The sequence below is a fragment of the Lepidochelys kempii genome, chromosome 14, assembly GCF_965140285.1.
Source record: "Lepidochelys kempii isolate rLepKem1 chromosome 14, rLepKem1.hap1, whole genome shotgun sequence".
NCBI lineage: Eukaryota > Metazoa > Chordata > Testudines > Cheloniidae > Lepidochelys > Lepidochelys kempii.
In genome coordinates this window covers 25,580,624-25,598,103 of record NC_136393.1, presented here as the reverse complement: position 1 = coordinate 25,598,103, position 17,480 = coordinate 25,580,624, and the positions used below count along the sequence as shown (strand labels likewise).

The window sequence follows — 17,480 nt, the reverse complement described above, 5'->3', positions numbered from 1 at the left end:
ATATTGTAGAATTCCACAAACCGCACTTTGGGCACTGCTAGCTCGGTGCTGGTGTAACAGTAATTAATGTTCAGACTTTGCCACTGGTATTGTTAGTAAAAGTCACGGACCGGTCGTGGGCAATAAATAAAAATTCACAGGAGCCCTCGACCTGCCTGTGACTTACTAAAAATGACTGGGGGTGGGGGAAGGAATGACAGCTGAAACCCCATGGGTGCAGGGGACTGACAGCCTGAGCCCTGCTGCGGCGGGTGGGGGGACTGATAATCCAAGCCCCATCACCACTGGGTGGGGGCACAGCCCGGGCTCCAGCCCTGGCCTAAGTCTTAGGATGGGGCCACACAGTCCCAGCTCTGGCCCCAGCTGCAGCTCCTGACAGCTGAAGCCAAAGAAGTCACAGAGGTCCAGTAAAAGCATGGAATCTGTGATTTCTGTGACCTCTGTGACTAAATTGTATCCTTAACAATAATGCAATGATTCTGTTCCGCTTTGCAAGGAGACACTGTTATGAGAGCAACTGGCTTAATAGTCCCATGTGGCTGCTCAATAAAGCAGGACTTGTGGTTGTTAATTTGGTCTGAAATTTGGTGGGCTTTCTAGTTGATGTCTCTTGCAGGTGGTGCAGCTGGAAGAGTTGCTGGCTGTGCGGCACTCTGTCTTTGTAGTGGGTAATGCTGGCACAGGCAAATCTCAGGTACTGAAATCTCTGAATAAGACTTACCAGATAATGAAACGACGACCTGTCTGGACAGACCTCAACCCCAAAGCAGTCACCAATGATGAACTTTTTGGCATCATCAACCCAGCAACGAGAGAATGGAAAGATGGTAGGTGTGTTTTCACATAAACCACTGACCAGAAAGGGTATTTCTGTAAACTTTGTAAACAACAACAATAATATTAATAGTTCATTGCTCTTATGTGGTGGTTTTCAATAGATCTCAAAGCACAAACACACATCTAATATCTACAGTGTATTAATGCTTTACTGCTGATGGAGCACATGGGATTCTTTAGCCAGTCGGACTTTCAGATGAAAATTGCTCTCGAATAAATCTTGTTTTAACTTAGCTACCCTAAGAATCAGCTGTCCTGCTCATATACAAGAGACTCAAAGTTCCTAACCTGGACAGGCTGCTGCTAATGATGGACTAAACTAGAAAGCGCTGAGTACTTTCAAACCAGGAATGCTGTAACTATGGTGAGAATGAGCTGGGCACCATGTTCCACTCCATCTCATCCGCTCCGTGCACACATTTCACCATGTTCTCACCATTAATAGCATAGCCACAGCAGCACTTATGGAAAGTGTAACAGGACGCAGACTCACCGGCGGCACCTCCTGCTGGTCATCTCAGGGAATTAGCGTTCCAGCCTCCAGAGTGCCCTCTTCAGGCCGGTGTCTTGCCTTGCTGCTGGCTCCCGTGTCCCTCCCAGGACCCCAGTGCCCCTTTCACTATGTGCTGCCCCCTGGCGTTACCCCACAGTTCTGGGTCTCCCACTCCCAGAAGAGCCCCCCAACCACTATCCCTACCTCTCCTCAGTCGTAGGCTCCTGCCAGTCACCAGCTAGCCCCCGCGCCAGACTGCAGTATGAGCCACTCATCACAGGCAAAGTTGGGTTTGGACCTACTGCCTCTGCCTATCCATGGCTGCCCCTGCAACCCCCGTACCTAATAGGCCTTCCCAGGCCTGCAGCCTGGGGCTTTCCTAGGCCAGAGCTCCCCAGCTCCCTTGGCCTTTCCCCAGCCCTGCTCCAAACTAGGTCCTCTATTCAGGTCTCTGCAGCCAGGTCCCTCCCTCTCAGAGCTAGCGAGAGAGTGCTCTCTTGCTCCGGGGCTTCCCTGATTTTTATAAGGCCCGATGGGTCTGTTTGGGGCATGGCCCCCAGCTGTGGCTGCTCTGCCAATCAGCCCATCTTTCCCTGCCCCAGCCCTCTCCCAGGGCTATCTTAAATCCCTCTGGGCCCGAGCGGGTATCCACCCCGCTACAGAAAGGTTTCTCTGGCCTCAGAAATTACTTCTGCTTGCCACATGCTCTCTTTTTAACCCACCAGCGCTGCTGACTGGCTAACAGTAAGAGAGACACGTCTTCCCTGGTGGGCAGACCTCAGCCCATTTGTGACCACTAGGCCAGACCGCCTATGCCCTGGTCCTTTAAGCAGAGGAAGGCGAAGGAAGAGGCTGCCAATAAATCATACCCAACTGTCCTCCTTCCAAGAGATAAACTGCCCATTCGTCCCTAGAATGTATTCTGCCTTTGACCCCCTACAGTGCCAGTTTCATCTGATTGTAACTACAGACCTTAAATCACAAGTGACAGAAACAAAGTGCAGGTCACAGATGAGGCTATGGAGTCTGACCTGAGTGAAGGCAAGGGCTAGCTTTGGTCAAACAGTGCCTGGAGTGAGCCCACACCAGGCAGAGCTGCAAATCACATTCCACTCCAAGGGGGCCTCTGCTTTTAGGGACATTGTAAAGGGACTGGCTGATGTTTCGTGAGCCAGTGCTTTTGCGGGAGCTTGTCCTCATTCTACCCAGGCTTAGGAACTCCCCACTGCAATGTTTTTTTCATCAGCTGTCCCGACAACTGTGTTTCTTGTAGCCCTAACATCAGTGAGGTGAGTCAGAGAGCTTCCGCAGCTCACTCTCCTTACACAGCCTAACAAAAGTCTGCATTCTCATGCTAAATTGACCCCCACTCAGTCACTGATTTTCTTCTGAATCAGACTGTTTGCCTGTTTTCTTCCCTAAACTACATTAGTTCCTAGGGGAGGGCAGGTTTCACACATTGCCTACTAAAAGGTCCCTTAATAGGACTCTAAAAGGACTTAGTACAACCAAACTTGTCTGTTGATTTCCCTTTCTCCCCAGTTTATGGCATATAGAGACAAGGTTAGTGGAGGGGTGGTTTCTTCTCAACCACTGTCATAATGGATTGAGATCTGCACTGTGAGATGCTATGCGTCTCCGTCCCCAATGATATCAGAACAAATACAACTCAGTCTGAGGCAGTTTCTGGAGCATGCATCCATAATGTCCCTGTGGTAGAATTTGTGCGTAGCGGGAGTTCAGCTCATACCTTTATGAAGCGTTATTCTCTTGACCTGACCTCAAAATCGGATGCCTTTTTCCAATGAGCCACCCAGCAGCTGTTGTTTAAGTTGTCTTACCTGAAACCCACCTCTGTGTTGGAGTAGAGTGCCGGAGCAGATTGACATTCCCAACTCCCATCTCCATGTTTTTGGAGTCCATGTTGGATTGTGAGGAAGTGGAATAAACTGAGTGTGCATGGCAGCCACACCTCCTTTAGACATTACAGCTCTCCTCTGTAACTCTTCATGGCTTGGGACGTAATCAAGGGCCACAGCTTTCCGGTGGTTTCTGGCTTTGGTGCAATCTGTAGGTGTGTCCCAAGAGCAGAGGGCTCTGTACTGACAGTCTTCTCTAAGAACTCCAGTTCCAGCTGAGAAACTCCTTTTCTTCCTCCTTTTTGGTTTTTGCCTGCCTCCAGTTCCTCTACTCTGGATTGCGCAAGAAAATGCTCAGCCTGGGCAAAAGCCATGGTTTTGAGGATTTGCCAAAAGAGAGACATTTTTTCTTCTTGCTTGATACTTTTCATGCAGCCCAAAGTCTCTCTTGGTATTTTAATGTGAAAGTATTTGTGCACTGACAAATGATAGTTTTGAGGCATTTTGTTCTGTTCTACAGCATTGCTGCTATATTCCCAGCATTCTTGTTCTTATCATTAATTATTTGCTTCCCCTGAGACATTTTATTTCCTCAGTCTCCTTGATTTCACTAGCATGTGGTTCTGTCATTCACTCATTCTGTTCTTGTTCTCACCCCCCATCTCTCTAATTCAAAGCCATGACCCAGTGCTAAATGCACCTTGAGTTCCCTGGCAGTACTTCCAGCTGATGAAGCAGTTTTTAAGAAATTCCAAGTTATACTCAAAACAGTTTTCCAAACCTTTATATTGTTTAATATATTTCCTCCTTTCCCTGTTAGTGTAGAGTACCCACTAGTCACTGTTTACTTGCCCTCAACACTCCCCAACAGTAACGAGTTGCACACCGGCCTGCCATCTTTTTCATTGATATTAATTGATAACGTTCATTTTCCCCCCAAAGCAGATTAGTCTGATATCCTGTAACATGGTTTTTTTATGACTTGAATCATAAAATGCACTGAGATTTTAATTTGGCATTTAAGAAGGACGTTGTAGAAAACTGATTGGGCAAGTTCCAGGTTCTGTGATCATGAAGGAGTGTGTGTCATCTTTCTAGGACTGTTTTCATCAATCATGAGAGAGCTGGCCAACGTCACACATGATGGTCCCAAGTGGATGGTGCTGGATGGTGATATCGATCCAATGTGGATTGAATCTCTCAATACTGTCATGGATGATAATAAGGTAATTGATATTCTTTGATCAACACATAAGAGAAATACATAGGTTGAGACAATAGCTCATAGTATGAAAGAGTTGTTACTGTGTTTCTTCAAATAAACAACATCACGCAAAGAAAATGTTACATCTGGAAAACAGCACAAGGCATTAATTTTCAGGAACATGTTATTGAACTGGAGTGGTGCAAGTAACGTTGTTCTGCTGCAGTCAGTACATTGAAATCTCACAGACTCATAGACTTTAAGGCCAGAAGGGCTTTAGAACCTTTTACTCTTGGTTTTAATTTCCTTTGCAAAGTCCAGCTCTGCTTGGCTTTTGGCAATTCTCACTTTGTACCTAGACTTTCTAACATACAAGAGGTAGCTTTCCTTGCTGATCCAGCCTACCTTTCATTCCTTGTAGGCTTTCTCTTAATCACCTGCTCGAGATGCTTCATCCAGCTTGGTTTGCAACCCTTCCCCTGTGCATTTTCCCCTCTTGCTCAGTATGTAGGCTTCAGATAGTTTCTGTAACCTTTACTTAAAGTAATTGTAAGCCTCCTCCACATTCAGATCCCTGAGTTCTTCAGTCCACTTCCCTAACTACTTCCCTTCATTTTATAAAGTTTGAACTTTTGAAAACAAGGACGTTAGTTGCAGATCTATTTTTGTTTATCCTCCCATTTCATTTAAACTGGATTAGCTCATGATCACTCGAACCAAGGTTGTCCTCTACAACCAGCTCTTCTGTGAGGTCCTCCCTACTTACTAGTACTAAATTTAAAATGGCATTTCCACTTGTTGGTTTGGTGACTGTTTGATGAAGAAATCTTTCAGCCATCACATCCAGGAATGTCTGGCCCTGACCATTATTAGTAGCACTTGTCTTCCAATCTGTATCTGGGAAATTGAAGTCTCCTGTAATTGTATAATTCCCAGTAGTATTTATTTCATTAAAATATTAAAGAGGTCTCTACCCATATTCAAATTAGATTCAGGGGGTTTGTAGCATACCACAAGCACTATTCCAGTGGAGCCTCTATTACCTTTCTTCCCCAAAGTGATTTTGACCTAAACAGATTCCATTTCACCCACTACCAGGGGCGGCAGGTTTGTAGAAATTTTGGTGGTGCCCAGAATGCTCAGAGCCCGCCCCCCCACTCAACTCCGCCCCCCACCTCCCTAAGGCTCTCTGAGGGAGTTTGGGTGGTGGGAGGAGGTCTGGGGGCAGGCCTTGGGTTGGGGCAGGGGATTAGGGTGTAGGATGGTTGAGAGCTTGGGCTCTGGGATGGAGTCTGGGTGCTGGGTGCAGGCTCCGGGCTGGGGCATGGGGTGGGGGTGCAGGATGGGTGGAGGGGTGCAGGCTCTGCGCTGGGCGTGGGGGTGCAGGCTCTGGGAGGGAGTTTGGGGTTGGGAGGGGCTGCTGAGGGAGGGGGTGCAGGCTCTGGAACGGAGTTTGGTTGTAGGCTCTGGGCTGGGGCAAGGGGTGGGGGTGTAGGAGGGAGTTTGGGTGCAGGCTTTGGGAGGGAGTTTGGGTGCAGGAGGGGGTGTGTGGGAAAGGGGTGGGAGTACAGGCTCTGGGTTAGAGTTTGGGTGTAGGCTCTGGGCTGGGGCATGGGGTGGGGGTGCAGGATGGGTGGAGGGATGCAGGCTTTGGGAGGGAGTGCGGAGGGCTGGGGTGCAGGCTCTGGGAGAGAGTTTGGGGGCAGGAGAGGGTGTGTGGGAAGGGGTGGGAGAGCAGGCTCTGGGATGGAGTTTGGGTGCTGGGTGCAGGCTCTGGGCTGGGGCAGGGGCTGGGGGTGCAGGAAGGGGTGAGGGGTGCAGGCTCTGGGACAGAGATTGGATGCAGACTCTGGGAGGGAGTTTGGGGGCTGGAGAGGGGGTGTGGGCTCTGGGAGGGGGTGGTGGGTGCTGTGGGGAGGGGACTGCTGTCACATGTGGCTTCCTTCCTCCCCTTCTGCCCCTCGCCATAGCCTCACTGAGGGTGGGGGATGGAGCTGCCCCTTGCCCAGTGTGGGGCAGGAGCGGTGACTGCGGGGGAGGGGGATCACAGGGTCAAACACTCACCGAAGCCCCAGCAGCTGCTCAGGTGAGTGAGGTCCACTCCAGATGTCTTGTGCCAGGGAAGGGGAGGGGAGGGCTGCCAAGCATGTGTGTGCCTCCTCCCCCTCTGCCTCCCCCTCCTGAGGTGCAGCAGCAGCAGCCAGCTGCCTCAGCCGGCTGCTGGCGCTGCTCTTGTGCTGTGCTGTAGCCTTAGACAGCAGCCGGCGCCGGCAGCGGGGGCAGGCGAGGGAGAGCAGTGCCACTTTCACTCAGGCAGGGACGCTCTGGGAGCCGGGGGGGGGGGAGGTGGACGCCAAGGGGAGAGACCCAGCTCCAAAGGTTGGTGGAGCAGCGCCCCCAGCCCTGAATATTACTGGAGCCTGAGCACCCATGAGCCCATGTAACTCGCCGCCCCTACCCACTACCACACTAATTTCTTTACAGTCTATCTCACTATTAATATACAGTGCTACTCCACCACCTTTACCTTTATTTCTGTCTTTCCTGAACAGCACATACTCTTCAATCCCTGTACTCCAGGCATGACAACCATTCCACCATGTTTCTGTTGTTGTGACACCTTGGCATCCCAATATTCACCACTAGCATGTAATTGCAATATGTTTTGTACAAAGAATGCCTTGTGAAGTATCATTCTAAAAGTCTTGATCTGCTATACATTAATAGCTCGTTGGATTGTATGTGCTATCATTGTATGTGAAGTCTGGCTGTGTATGTGTTACTGAAACATGAGAGGTTGAAAACACCCACAAGCAGCCTTTCAGGTACAACAGTAAAAAGGCCAAACATTGTTAATGACTTATTGAGGAAATGCACGCAAGCACAAGGATTACCCCAGGAACTGTGTATAATAGAAACCTCTCAGAGATAGCACTACTCAATGGGAACTGTTTGACCCAGGTCACAGCAAAAGAGCTTTCCAGCAAGTGGGAAGAAGATATAAAAGGGGTAAAGTGACATCATGGGGGACTCCACTGTGATGGGTTCCCCAGGGGCTGCTACCTGGAACGTGGGTACCACTGAGCCCTCTGACCCACCAGCCTGGGATCCCACTCATTGTGCTGCTGTGACAAGTTGCAAAGCCCTCCAAGCTTGCACTTTCATCAGCATTCACACAGGTGGGACACACCCAGCTGCAGTCACATGCAGGCTCTCTAGCTACCAGCCTAAGATCCCAGAGCAGTACTGTCCTGGCCTGGTCAGATCTGGCCAGTATATGGGTTTACCTGGTCTGCTTCTCCCACAATGTGAAGAGGACCATGCACTCTTGTGTTAACCAAGCTGAGATTTTCCCCAGACACCAGTGTTCCCTCTAATTTTTATGGCCATGTAAGGAATTAATTTTGTTATGTGCACCAATATGGAGGTGATGTGTGGCAGGGGTGGGATCAAGAGGTTTGGAGTGTGGATGGGGGCTCAGGGATGGGGCAGAGGGTTGGGGTGCTGGGGGATGAGGGCTCTGGCTATGGGTGAAGGCTCTGGGGTGGGGCTGGGGCAGAGGGCTGGTGTGTGGGCTCAGGTGGGGCTGGCGATGAGGAGTTTAGGGTGCAGGTTGCCCCAGTGCTGCAGCGGGGAGAGAGGACTCCCCCCAGCCCTCTTTCACTGCAGCAGCTGGGGGCCGGGTGAGAGGTGCCTCTCCCTGGCTGTGGCAGCTCTGGCTGGGCTGGGGTGGGGTGGGCTGGGCTGGGCTGGGCCGGGGGAGGGGTGCCAGTCCTGGGCTGTGGCTGTTCCGGTGGGGCTGGGCTGGGCTGGGCCGGGCCAATCTGGGGGAGAGGCTCCTCTACCCTGCAGCTCCAGTGGGCCTGGGCCAGGCCAGGCCTGGCCAGGCCAGGGGCGGGGCTCCTCTCCCTGGCAGCTCTGGCGGGGCTGGGCTGGGCCAGGGAGGGGTGCCTCTCCCCGCCTGCATGGCCCTTGATAGACTGCTCCATGGCCATGCAGCTTACAGGGAACTTAGCCAGACACCTTAGTCAAACACACACTGGTTTGGATTAAAGCATAAAATAAGTTTATTAACTACAAAAGGATAGATTTTAAGTGATTATAAGTGATAGCAAACAGATCAAAGCAGATTACCTAGTAAATAAACAAAACTGCAAATTGAGTTGAACATAATCCTTACCCTGAGTGATAAACAGGCTGTCAGATTCTTGTTTTTGCAGCTTGGGTTTCCCAGGTTTTTATACACAGGCTAGAAATCTCTTTAGCCTGGGACCATCATTTCCCCCCTGTTCAGTCTTTATTCCTCGAGTGTTTCCAAGTGTGTTGCTGTAGGGAGAGTATGAGGTCCCCCCAGGATGTCATTTTCCTGCTCTTGGGGAGTAGAAGGCTTGATTATATCCACCAAACACATCCTAGAAGGTATGTGAGGAGGTTTGTGTATCTTGGGGAGTCATGGAGACTTCCTGAAATCCTCTTTGCTAAACTGGAGGTGGGATATTAGGAGGAAAATATCAAATAGGTGCTGAGAAGCAAGATGGCAAAGCACGTAATCCATTATATCTGAGAACAGACTAGAAGGATATGCACAGTAAGCAAGCAAAATGGAAGGACATGGCTTCCTTTGCATATGCATCACATAGAGGAGCTGAATGAAATCCTAACCAAGCAGTGCAGAGGTCATGTCAGCAAGACCATACTGAGTAATACAGCGATAGCACGGGAATGAACAATTCTCACCAGCAGGATTGAGGAATGCAGCTGCCATGAAGCTTATATTCTGAATGTATCTGCCCTTTGCAGGTGCTGACACTAGCAAGCAATGAAAGAATTCCCCTTAACCCAACCATGAGGCTGCTCTTTGAGATCAGTCACCTACGCACAGCAACTCCAGCCACCGTGTCCAGAGCAGGTAGGTCAAGGGGGAATAAGAGAGCATTCCCTTTCCACTCGCACGAAGTGAAGCTTAGGGTTGAGATTTTCAGAGGGCCCAGGGGAGTTTGGCACCTGACTCCCATTGGCATTCAGTGCCCAACTTCCTTAGGCCCCTTTGAAAGTGGCAGCCTTAATTCACAGTGCCACTGGCTGACAGGGCGTGTGACTGAGGAGTGGGCAGCAGAACCTAGAAACCCAGCACTCCCTGATGAATGGCTGACAACGAAGGTGGTGATGCGGGTAGCGTGTAGAGGGCTCAGTTGAGATTGGGGCACTGTGCAAAGAGAGAGAGAGAGAGCTTACAGCTGAAATAGTCAAGGCAGAGACACATAGGAGAGTGGAAGGATTGTTCTCACCTTTCTATGGATGGGAGCTGAGGCCTAAGAGAAAAGGGCCTGATTTCAAGGTGTTTTTAAACACCTTTAAAAATCTGGGCTAAATTACAATTGTGTAGGAGCAGCAGGCTGTGCAACATGGTACATTGCTGTGCTACTTAAACTATGATCTTAGTGAGGGAAGGTGAAACAGTTCTTGTGGAGAAAGATACCGGTCCCCGCCACGTCCTTGCTGTATCTGTCTCTCTTGCACTGTGTCTCTAGGCATTCTGTACATCAACCCAGCAGACTTGGGCTGGAATCCCCCCGTGAGCAGCTGGATCGACCAACGAGAAATCCAGTCAGAACGAGCTAATCTGACCATCTTATTTGACAAGTACCTGCCGCTTTGCCTGGACACACTTAGAACTAGGTACAGTATAACGGGACGTAACCTGTCTGTGGGCGACACCCACCATGCTGTGGGCTCTCTGGGTGATGCAGCTGCATGGGCCACTACCAGGCAGATTGTTGCCATGCCCCTAAAAGGCCCCATTGACAGAGCAGCGTTGCCTTTCTTTCAGTGTAGTGTTTGTGGGAAAGGAGGAGCGGATGCTGGCTCCCAAATTCACACCCTTGCTTGGCTGCGGCCCAAGTTTCACTTTAATTGACATTTTACTGTTAATTTGTGTCTGTACTAAGTGTGGGCTCACTAGTGCAGGGCATGCTGGGATGTTGTATGATGCAGGAGTCAATTATCTGTCAATTTGAGAGGGAACGGGAAAGAATTTAGAAAAGGTTAAGTCAGTTGGGTCAGAGCGCTTCACTCAGCAATGTGGATTTCAAACAGTTGCTCAGGGGAAAAGGTTTTTGGCCACTAAGAAGTAAAGTTGAGGCACACGTCACCCTCTCCCTCCCCAGGCTCTGTGCCCATGCCCTCTTGGACTATATAGTTCAGCTGTAACCGGCTTCCAGCTGTCACAGGGGAACCTCTCTGATGAGAAGGGTTGAGATCTCTCCCTCAGCAGTTCTTCTCTAAATTCTTTTCATGACAGCTGCAGAAGAAATTGTGTCTGCGTCCCTTTCCAGTCCGGCACAGTTCACTGCTGGGCACCAGTTAAATCAATAGTGGTAGTTTTTCCTTTGCTATAAATAAGGGTTTCAGTGAATCATTAAGCTGCCTCATTGGCCAGGTTAGATTGTTATCCTTTTGATGTCCATCTGGCTTATAGGCTCTAGCAGCAGTAATCAATGATGAGGCCTTTGGGGCCCCATTCTGTTAACTGTTATGCCTGCACAGAGCCTCCACGAGGCTGAGCTTACTCAACTGCCATGGCGAAGGATGATCTGGACAGCCAAGAGGCTCAGGATGTCAGCTGTGCAGCTCTGAAGAATGGCTCTGAGGGCACTTCCTCTGTCCACTTAGTGAGCAGCATCAGGACACAGCTTCTTGCATCTTCCATCCCAGTCCTTATACACGAACAACAGTCTTGGCAGAAAGACACGCACATTGGGGCAGAGACCAGGCATGGGAAATGTTGGCCCAAAAGGCAGATACACAGAAAGGCCTGAATTAGTGAAAATGGGGATTTGTAATGAAAGGAGTTTTGCAACAAGATTGCTGCCTGTGTGACCAGTGTGATTATAGCCATCAGCAGCACAACACATAGGATGGTCCTCACTCTGTTTCCTGAGGTTTATGACAGAGCATGAAATTGCAGGGATTAGCTGCCGACAGTTCTAACCCAGGTATTTTTGTAGATTGCTTAATTCAGAAATTGTAGGACCAGCCTTTCAAATAACTATAATTATTTTATGGAAGAATTCAGCGTTATCCCGCCAGCCACAATATTAGTTCAGCTACATTTACAGAATTCCTAAGTTGGTGTAAAACAGCAAGATTAAAGGGTTTATTTTATAATGCCTCTATTTGACTGTTCCTAACTCATCGTGTTCACAGGAAATCATTGCCCTTAGCGAGTGTCCCATTTTACTACTTTCAAGAGGATCCAAGTTTTTAAATGTCTGAAACTTCTTATTACTGTTATTACTTGTGTACGTGCCTGCTCTTCCAGGTCTAGGGATGAGTGTTTTATTTCTCGCTGTATCCATGGATAAGGAAGATACACACTGCAGAAAAGTAAAATGTTAATGTTCGGAAAGAGGATTTATATGTACATTTCTCTGTATTGCTAACGACCACCATGCTGAATCCAATTATACTTCATATGCTTTCAATTTCCCTTAGGTTTAAGAAGATTATTCCAGTTACCGAACAGAGTATGGTTCAGATGTTGTGTTACCTCCTTGAGTGTCTCCTAACTACGGAGAACACTCCTCCAGACTGCCCCAAGGAACTGTACGAGCTTTACTTTGTGTTTGCTGCTGTCTGGGCCTTTGGTGGAGCAATGTTCCAGGACCAGGTAAAATGAGAGCTATAAGAGTAGGGCTCATTAATGTAGTATCCCATTTAGACAGTAGCCTCTTTTATTATTATACTTATTCAGTGTGATTCTCTAGTATGGTGTTGCGTTCCTGGGGCTAGAATACAATTGTCAATGGGATAGAAACCTCTGGAGCAATGTGCGGTGCTGTTTCTCTACCTTGTTTACAGAGAAAGCACGGTAGTTTGTGAAGGGCATCATTACACAAGAGACAGTATAAGAACGGAAGGGTCAAGGATTAAAACAACAGAGATGAGAGAGACATTAACTTATGTACAAACATTTCATTCTGCAACAGTAAGTTGACTGATTGAAGCAGTAACACCGTACAGAATGTAGTAGGAATGAATACCTGGGCATCTAATTAAGTGGCCTGATTTCCAGAGGTGCGAGCAGCTGCAGCCCCCCACTGAAGTAATTGAAATCAATTCCCTCCATAAGCAGATCCCATCCACTGCTCCTCAGTTCTGGCCAGCTCCATCACCCTCTGCAGGCTGCCTCTGGTGCACAGAGGGCAGGGGCTTCCGAGTGTAGGAAGGGCAGAGTAGGGAAGCTTCTCTCCTCTCCCTCCTGGGCATCTTAGGAGGTCTGAAGGCGAGGAGCTCTTCTACTGCCCAGCTTAGGAAGTGCATAGTGGAGGAGCTCCTGTGCGTGACAGCTGGAGCTCTTAGCTCAGCTCCTGAGTTCCACATTGCCATTTTCTGTGCATGGCCAATCAGCTATGTTTGAATGGGCAGCGCGGCCTCTGTCAAGCACCTGAAAGAATGTATAACAAGCACCCCCTGCAAAATGTACCACACATACAGCTGTTAGGGTTTGGTACTGCCACCCATCACCAGAGTCTCTGGGTGCCTTCCACTTAAAAGTGAAAGCAATAGCGATGTCCCTAGTGGCCTTCATGGAGCCCCTGGCACTTCTCACTTCTTGGGGGTAAAAACTCTGCTTGGGGTAGGGTGAGTTTTTTGAGGAGGGTGCAGTTTGGGTAGAAGGGCAGTGAGTGTTGGGGTTGATTGGGTTGGGGGGTCAGTGGTTGGGCTTGGAGGTAGAAGTGGAGTCAGTGTTGGGGTTTAGTGGGTGAAAGGGGGGGGTCAGTGTTGTCGTTTGGGGGGTGGAAGGAGAGGTTCAGTATTGGGCTTTGGAGGTCAAAGGGGGGTGACTGTGTGTGTATGTGTTGTTTTATGGTGGAAAAACCTTTTTTTCAAAGAGCAGGGTTTTGCAGAATTTCCTAAAGCTGGTCAGACTCTGGATTGGCCTTATCTCTTTGGGGAGTTGCCCAATCCTTTCAACCCACAGCGCTTTGCCTCCCGCTCTCCTGGGATTCATCCTGTGATCTGTGTTGCCACAGAGCAGTGCAGCTGTCACAGGAATTCTTAGATCAAAATGTGTTCTCTGGTGTAGCTGGGGCTTGATCCAGTCATCCATTAAAACAAGCTCCGTTTTCCTTGGCACGCTCTCAAGCTTTTCTCCCTGTGCCAAGTTTCCGCTTTCCACCCCAGCTATGTTAGCTGTTGGGCTCTTCCAGGAGGGCTCTGATGAAGGGGGAAGTCTATGGTTCTGTCATACTCCTCATGCACAGGAAGAGCCAAATCCATTTTTTCTTACTAGAAATATTCACCCTTGGGAAGAGACTGGTTGTGGGTTGTTAGGGGGCTTATTCCTTCACCCACTTACTTCCCTGGTCCTTCTCGCATGAACAGAGAGCAACAATACCCGAAGTCCAAAGGTGCAAACAATTCGATGTTTATTGGGGTGAACTTCCAGCAAGCATGATTCCAGTTTCCTTCCTTAGTATCTCCTTCCCAGCTCTGACACCACAGAGCCTTACACCTGTGTCCCTGTTCCCATTCCACCCCTTAGCCAAACATGATTCCAACTTCCTTACTCCCATTCCCTGTTCCCATTTCCCCCTTTAGCAAAACCTGATTCCAATTTTCTTACCCCCATTCCCTGTTCCCATCACACACACCCACATGCCCACCCCCACCCACACCCAGTCACTTCCTCATTGACTACAGATTATATAGTAAAACTTGAGTTCTGCTTAGCTATACCTTAACCAATCATTTTCCTGAAATTTAACTAACCAATCCTAACATATTGTAACATGATTATGTAACCAATTATATCCCACCACCTCAATTAGTTTACACCCAGCAAAATTAATTATACAGCAGACAGGAACAATCACAGAACCAGACAGAGATTATACAGACAAACAACAGCAAAGTGGGAACTATAATGACAAAACAATACAGAAGTGAGGATTTCACATCCCAGCTATTGATAAGTGAGTTCTTGCCAGACAGGATGCTATCAAACTAAGTTTCCTTTTACATTTTCTAGGCACTTCCCTTTCTCTGGAGGTGATAGGAATACAATCCTGTCCTGATAGTGCCTAACAGCCCAATAGCACCTTATTTCAATGTGACTAGTTTGGAATGTGAGGATGTGACCGTTCGCTTCCCAGCTTATGGCTGCCTCTGCTGCTTAGCCAAAGGCCTGAGCCTAAGCACAGGGCCACAAACTGTCACAGTAAGAGAAGGCCCTTACACTGGCAGACAGTAGTTTTGATTCTTTCTTTTATACCTCTATCACTAGCCAAGTGATAAGAATACACCTAAATTCTTAGAGTATAGGCCTTTACAGACAGGCCTGAATATCTATATCCTAACATGGGTCATTTCAGAGAAAAAGGGAAACAGTTTGCAACGTTATGAGTGACTAAAAGCTGGGGTTTAGGGTGTCCTGATGACAATATCAATGTCTGACACCACCAGCGTAATTAGTTCACCTCTCTATCCCAGGCTTGGATCCAGTTCATGTTAGCCTCAGTAGTGACATGCATCCGATGAAGTGAGCTGTAGCTCACGAAAGCTCATGCTCAAATAAATTGGTTAGTCTCTAAGGTGCCACAAGTACTCCTTTTCTTTTTGCGAATACAGACTAACACGGCTGTTACTCTGAAATCAGTAGTGACCCGTGGCTGTTCCCTCCGGTGGCTAACCAGTGGCCTTGGTGAGATCAGGTGGTGCTCTGTCTCCTTTCTATTGAACAGTGTCCACTTCCAGTTGGACACTGATTGGCCCTTTTTCTGGCAATCTCAGCAGAGAAGTCATGCATCTCACCCAGAGAAGTGGCCCCCTGGGGCAGGGAGAGGACAGCTGAGCTGTGTCTCGATGCGGTGCCTGGTCTAGGGATCAATGGAAAGTGTTAGAGCTGCTACTGTGCCTTGGTTCATCTGCACAAAATTTGCTTCTGACTAGATGAACCTACAGCCAAGGAAATACTCTGCTGACATTTGTTCCATAGCTGGATCCCTTTGACTCAGAAAGCTTCATCCCAGCCAAGGTGCTCAGGTGCAGGCTCCTTTCCTGTGTCCCTTGTTGCCAAAAGGCCCAGTCCTAGCACATCAGGGTCTAAAGAAACATTACCCCAAACTTCCTAAGTGATTAGTAGTGTTCGTGCTCCTTGGAATTGTATGGTCTCCAAGTCTCCCCACATTTAGTTCCCACCACTGCAGCTTGTTCAATGGGTACCTCTACTAGTGAAGCAACGATGCGTCCCAGCTCCCCTAAGCACTACTCAGGGTATGCGTAGGCTGCCACTGGGAGGTGTGACTGCAGCACATGTAGACATATCCGAGCTAGCTTTGAGCTAGTAAAGCTGTAAAGCTTGGGAAGCTGCAGGGGCTAGCCCTGCCCAGGGCCTACCCGGGACCTAGGCCTACCTTGGCCTAGCTAGTTCCCAGCTAGCTGGAATGTCTACGCGTGCTGCAATCACACCTCCCAGTGGTGGTGTGGACACACCTTCAGTGTGTGCGGAACATGTGGTTGGGAGGGTGTGTTTTAGCAGATTGCACCAGGTGCAGTAGAAGTCCTCTGCAGCCACAGAATCTCTCCCTAAGATTTTGCTTTTGATGCTGGCCGTGCTTCTTCCTTTGCTTCTCTGTAAATGTCAGAGTAGGGAAGCCAAGGGTACAGCAGGCTGAACAAGAACCAGGTGAAAAATGATCCAATATAAAATCTGTCTATTGCTCTCCATTGACGGTGCCCTTCACTCTGACCTTTCGTTGCAGAAATGTCAGGATAAACAATCTTAAAGCCTTTCCACTCTGATGTGCTCACTGGAAGGGAGTGGGCTCCCTGTAGGAAAACAGTTGATAGATTTTCCATTTCAAGGTAAAGGCTCTGAAATTAGTAAAATTCCATGTGGGGTTTTATTAAGGAAGCAGCTCAAATTTGGATTGGACTGCAGCTGGAAGCAGCTCTCCTGTGCAGTGGTGAGGGCGCCCTAGTGAGAAAGCTTTTAGCAGTGATTCACTTCCACCCCCGTTGAAGGCTACTACAGCCACTGCTGAGGAATTATAGCAACAGGGAAATGAGGAATTAGTGATTTTGCCTCTGTGAGCAGCACCAGACTGCAGAATCCTGGATAATAATGGTGTGTTTTAAAAATACTCTGGTCTGCTGTTAAGGGGGTGGCTGCTTCAGGATAGCAAAGCCCCATGGAGCCTTTCTCAAAGGGCACCAGTTGAAATAAAGCAGTTAGTGACAATCCTGGCTTTCTTCTGGAGCTTTAGCGGCATACATGAAGTGAGTTGGCAGTTCCAGCTGACTTGCTGTATTGGACAAGAGGGCACAGCGAATGGATGTGGGGAAAAATAAGCCTTATGAGAAATTCACTGAGAATCTGGGCAAGCTGTAATGTTTCATTCACTACTTACATGGTCTTTCATCATCATAGTCTCTGAATGCAGCCCAAGCATTAATGAACTTCTCACTACACCCTTGTGAGGAAGAGAAGGGCTAATATCTCCATTGTACAGATGGGGAACAGACTCAGAAAGATTAAGTGTCTTGCCCAAGGTCACCTGTGAATCTGTGGAAGAGCAGACAACTAAACTTAGATCCCTGAGTGCACAGTCCAATCGCTCTCTTTCCTTCCCCCAGATTTCACAGTCACTGTGAGGACTAGTGGATGGTGTGGGATACGAGTGGGAAAGAAACGTAGGGAAGATAGCAGAGACCAAATTCGATATGTGCTTCCGATGTAGTATAGCAGCAAATAAAGGTTAATGCAAAGATATCAGAACTTAAAGGTGATGGTCCCTTTCTAGAAGTCTGTTGCAATTGCACTTGGAATACTTCATTCAGTCTGGGCTTCTCAATACAGGAGAGCTGTGACAGGGAAAGAATCCAGAAATTAAAAGTAAATGGGCTGTTGTGATTTTTGAAGAAGAACTTTAATCTGCATGCCTTGGCTCACCATGGCTGGAGGTGGGGACATGAAAGCCATCCACAACTACTATTGGAGGCATGTACATACTCCAGATCAATTCATTGGCCTGGTTAATCTGAGACATGTAATTAATTCTGCCAGATGGATCTCTCTATCTAA

The 17,480-nt window shown here is 48.5% G+C and overlaps 1 protein-coding gene across 7 annotated transcripts in view; it reads left to right on the top strand.

The window, feature by feature from the left end:
- DNAH9 (dynein axonemal heavy chain 9) overlaps positions 1-17,480 on the top strand; it is a 391,252-nt gene that overhangs the window by 112,045 nt on the left and 261,727 nt on the right. For all 7 annotated transcript variants that reach the window (XM_073310874.2, XM_073310873.2, XM_073310875.2 and 4 more), the window contains 5 exons: positions 617-827; positions 4,288-4,415; positions 9,194-9,302; positions 9,925-10,072; positions 11,888-12,062. In XM_073310874.2, the coding sequence (XP_073166975.2) occupies positions 617-827; positions 4,288-4,415; positions 9,194-9,302; positions 9,925-10,072; positions 11,888-12,062 (771 nt within the window). The remainder of the gene's footprint in view (positions 1-616; positions 828-4,287; positions 4,416-9,193; positions 9,303-9,924; positions 10,073-11,887; positions 12,063-17,480) is intronic.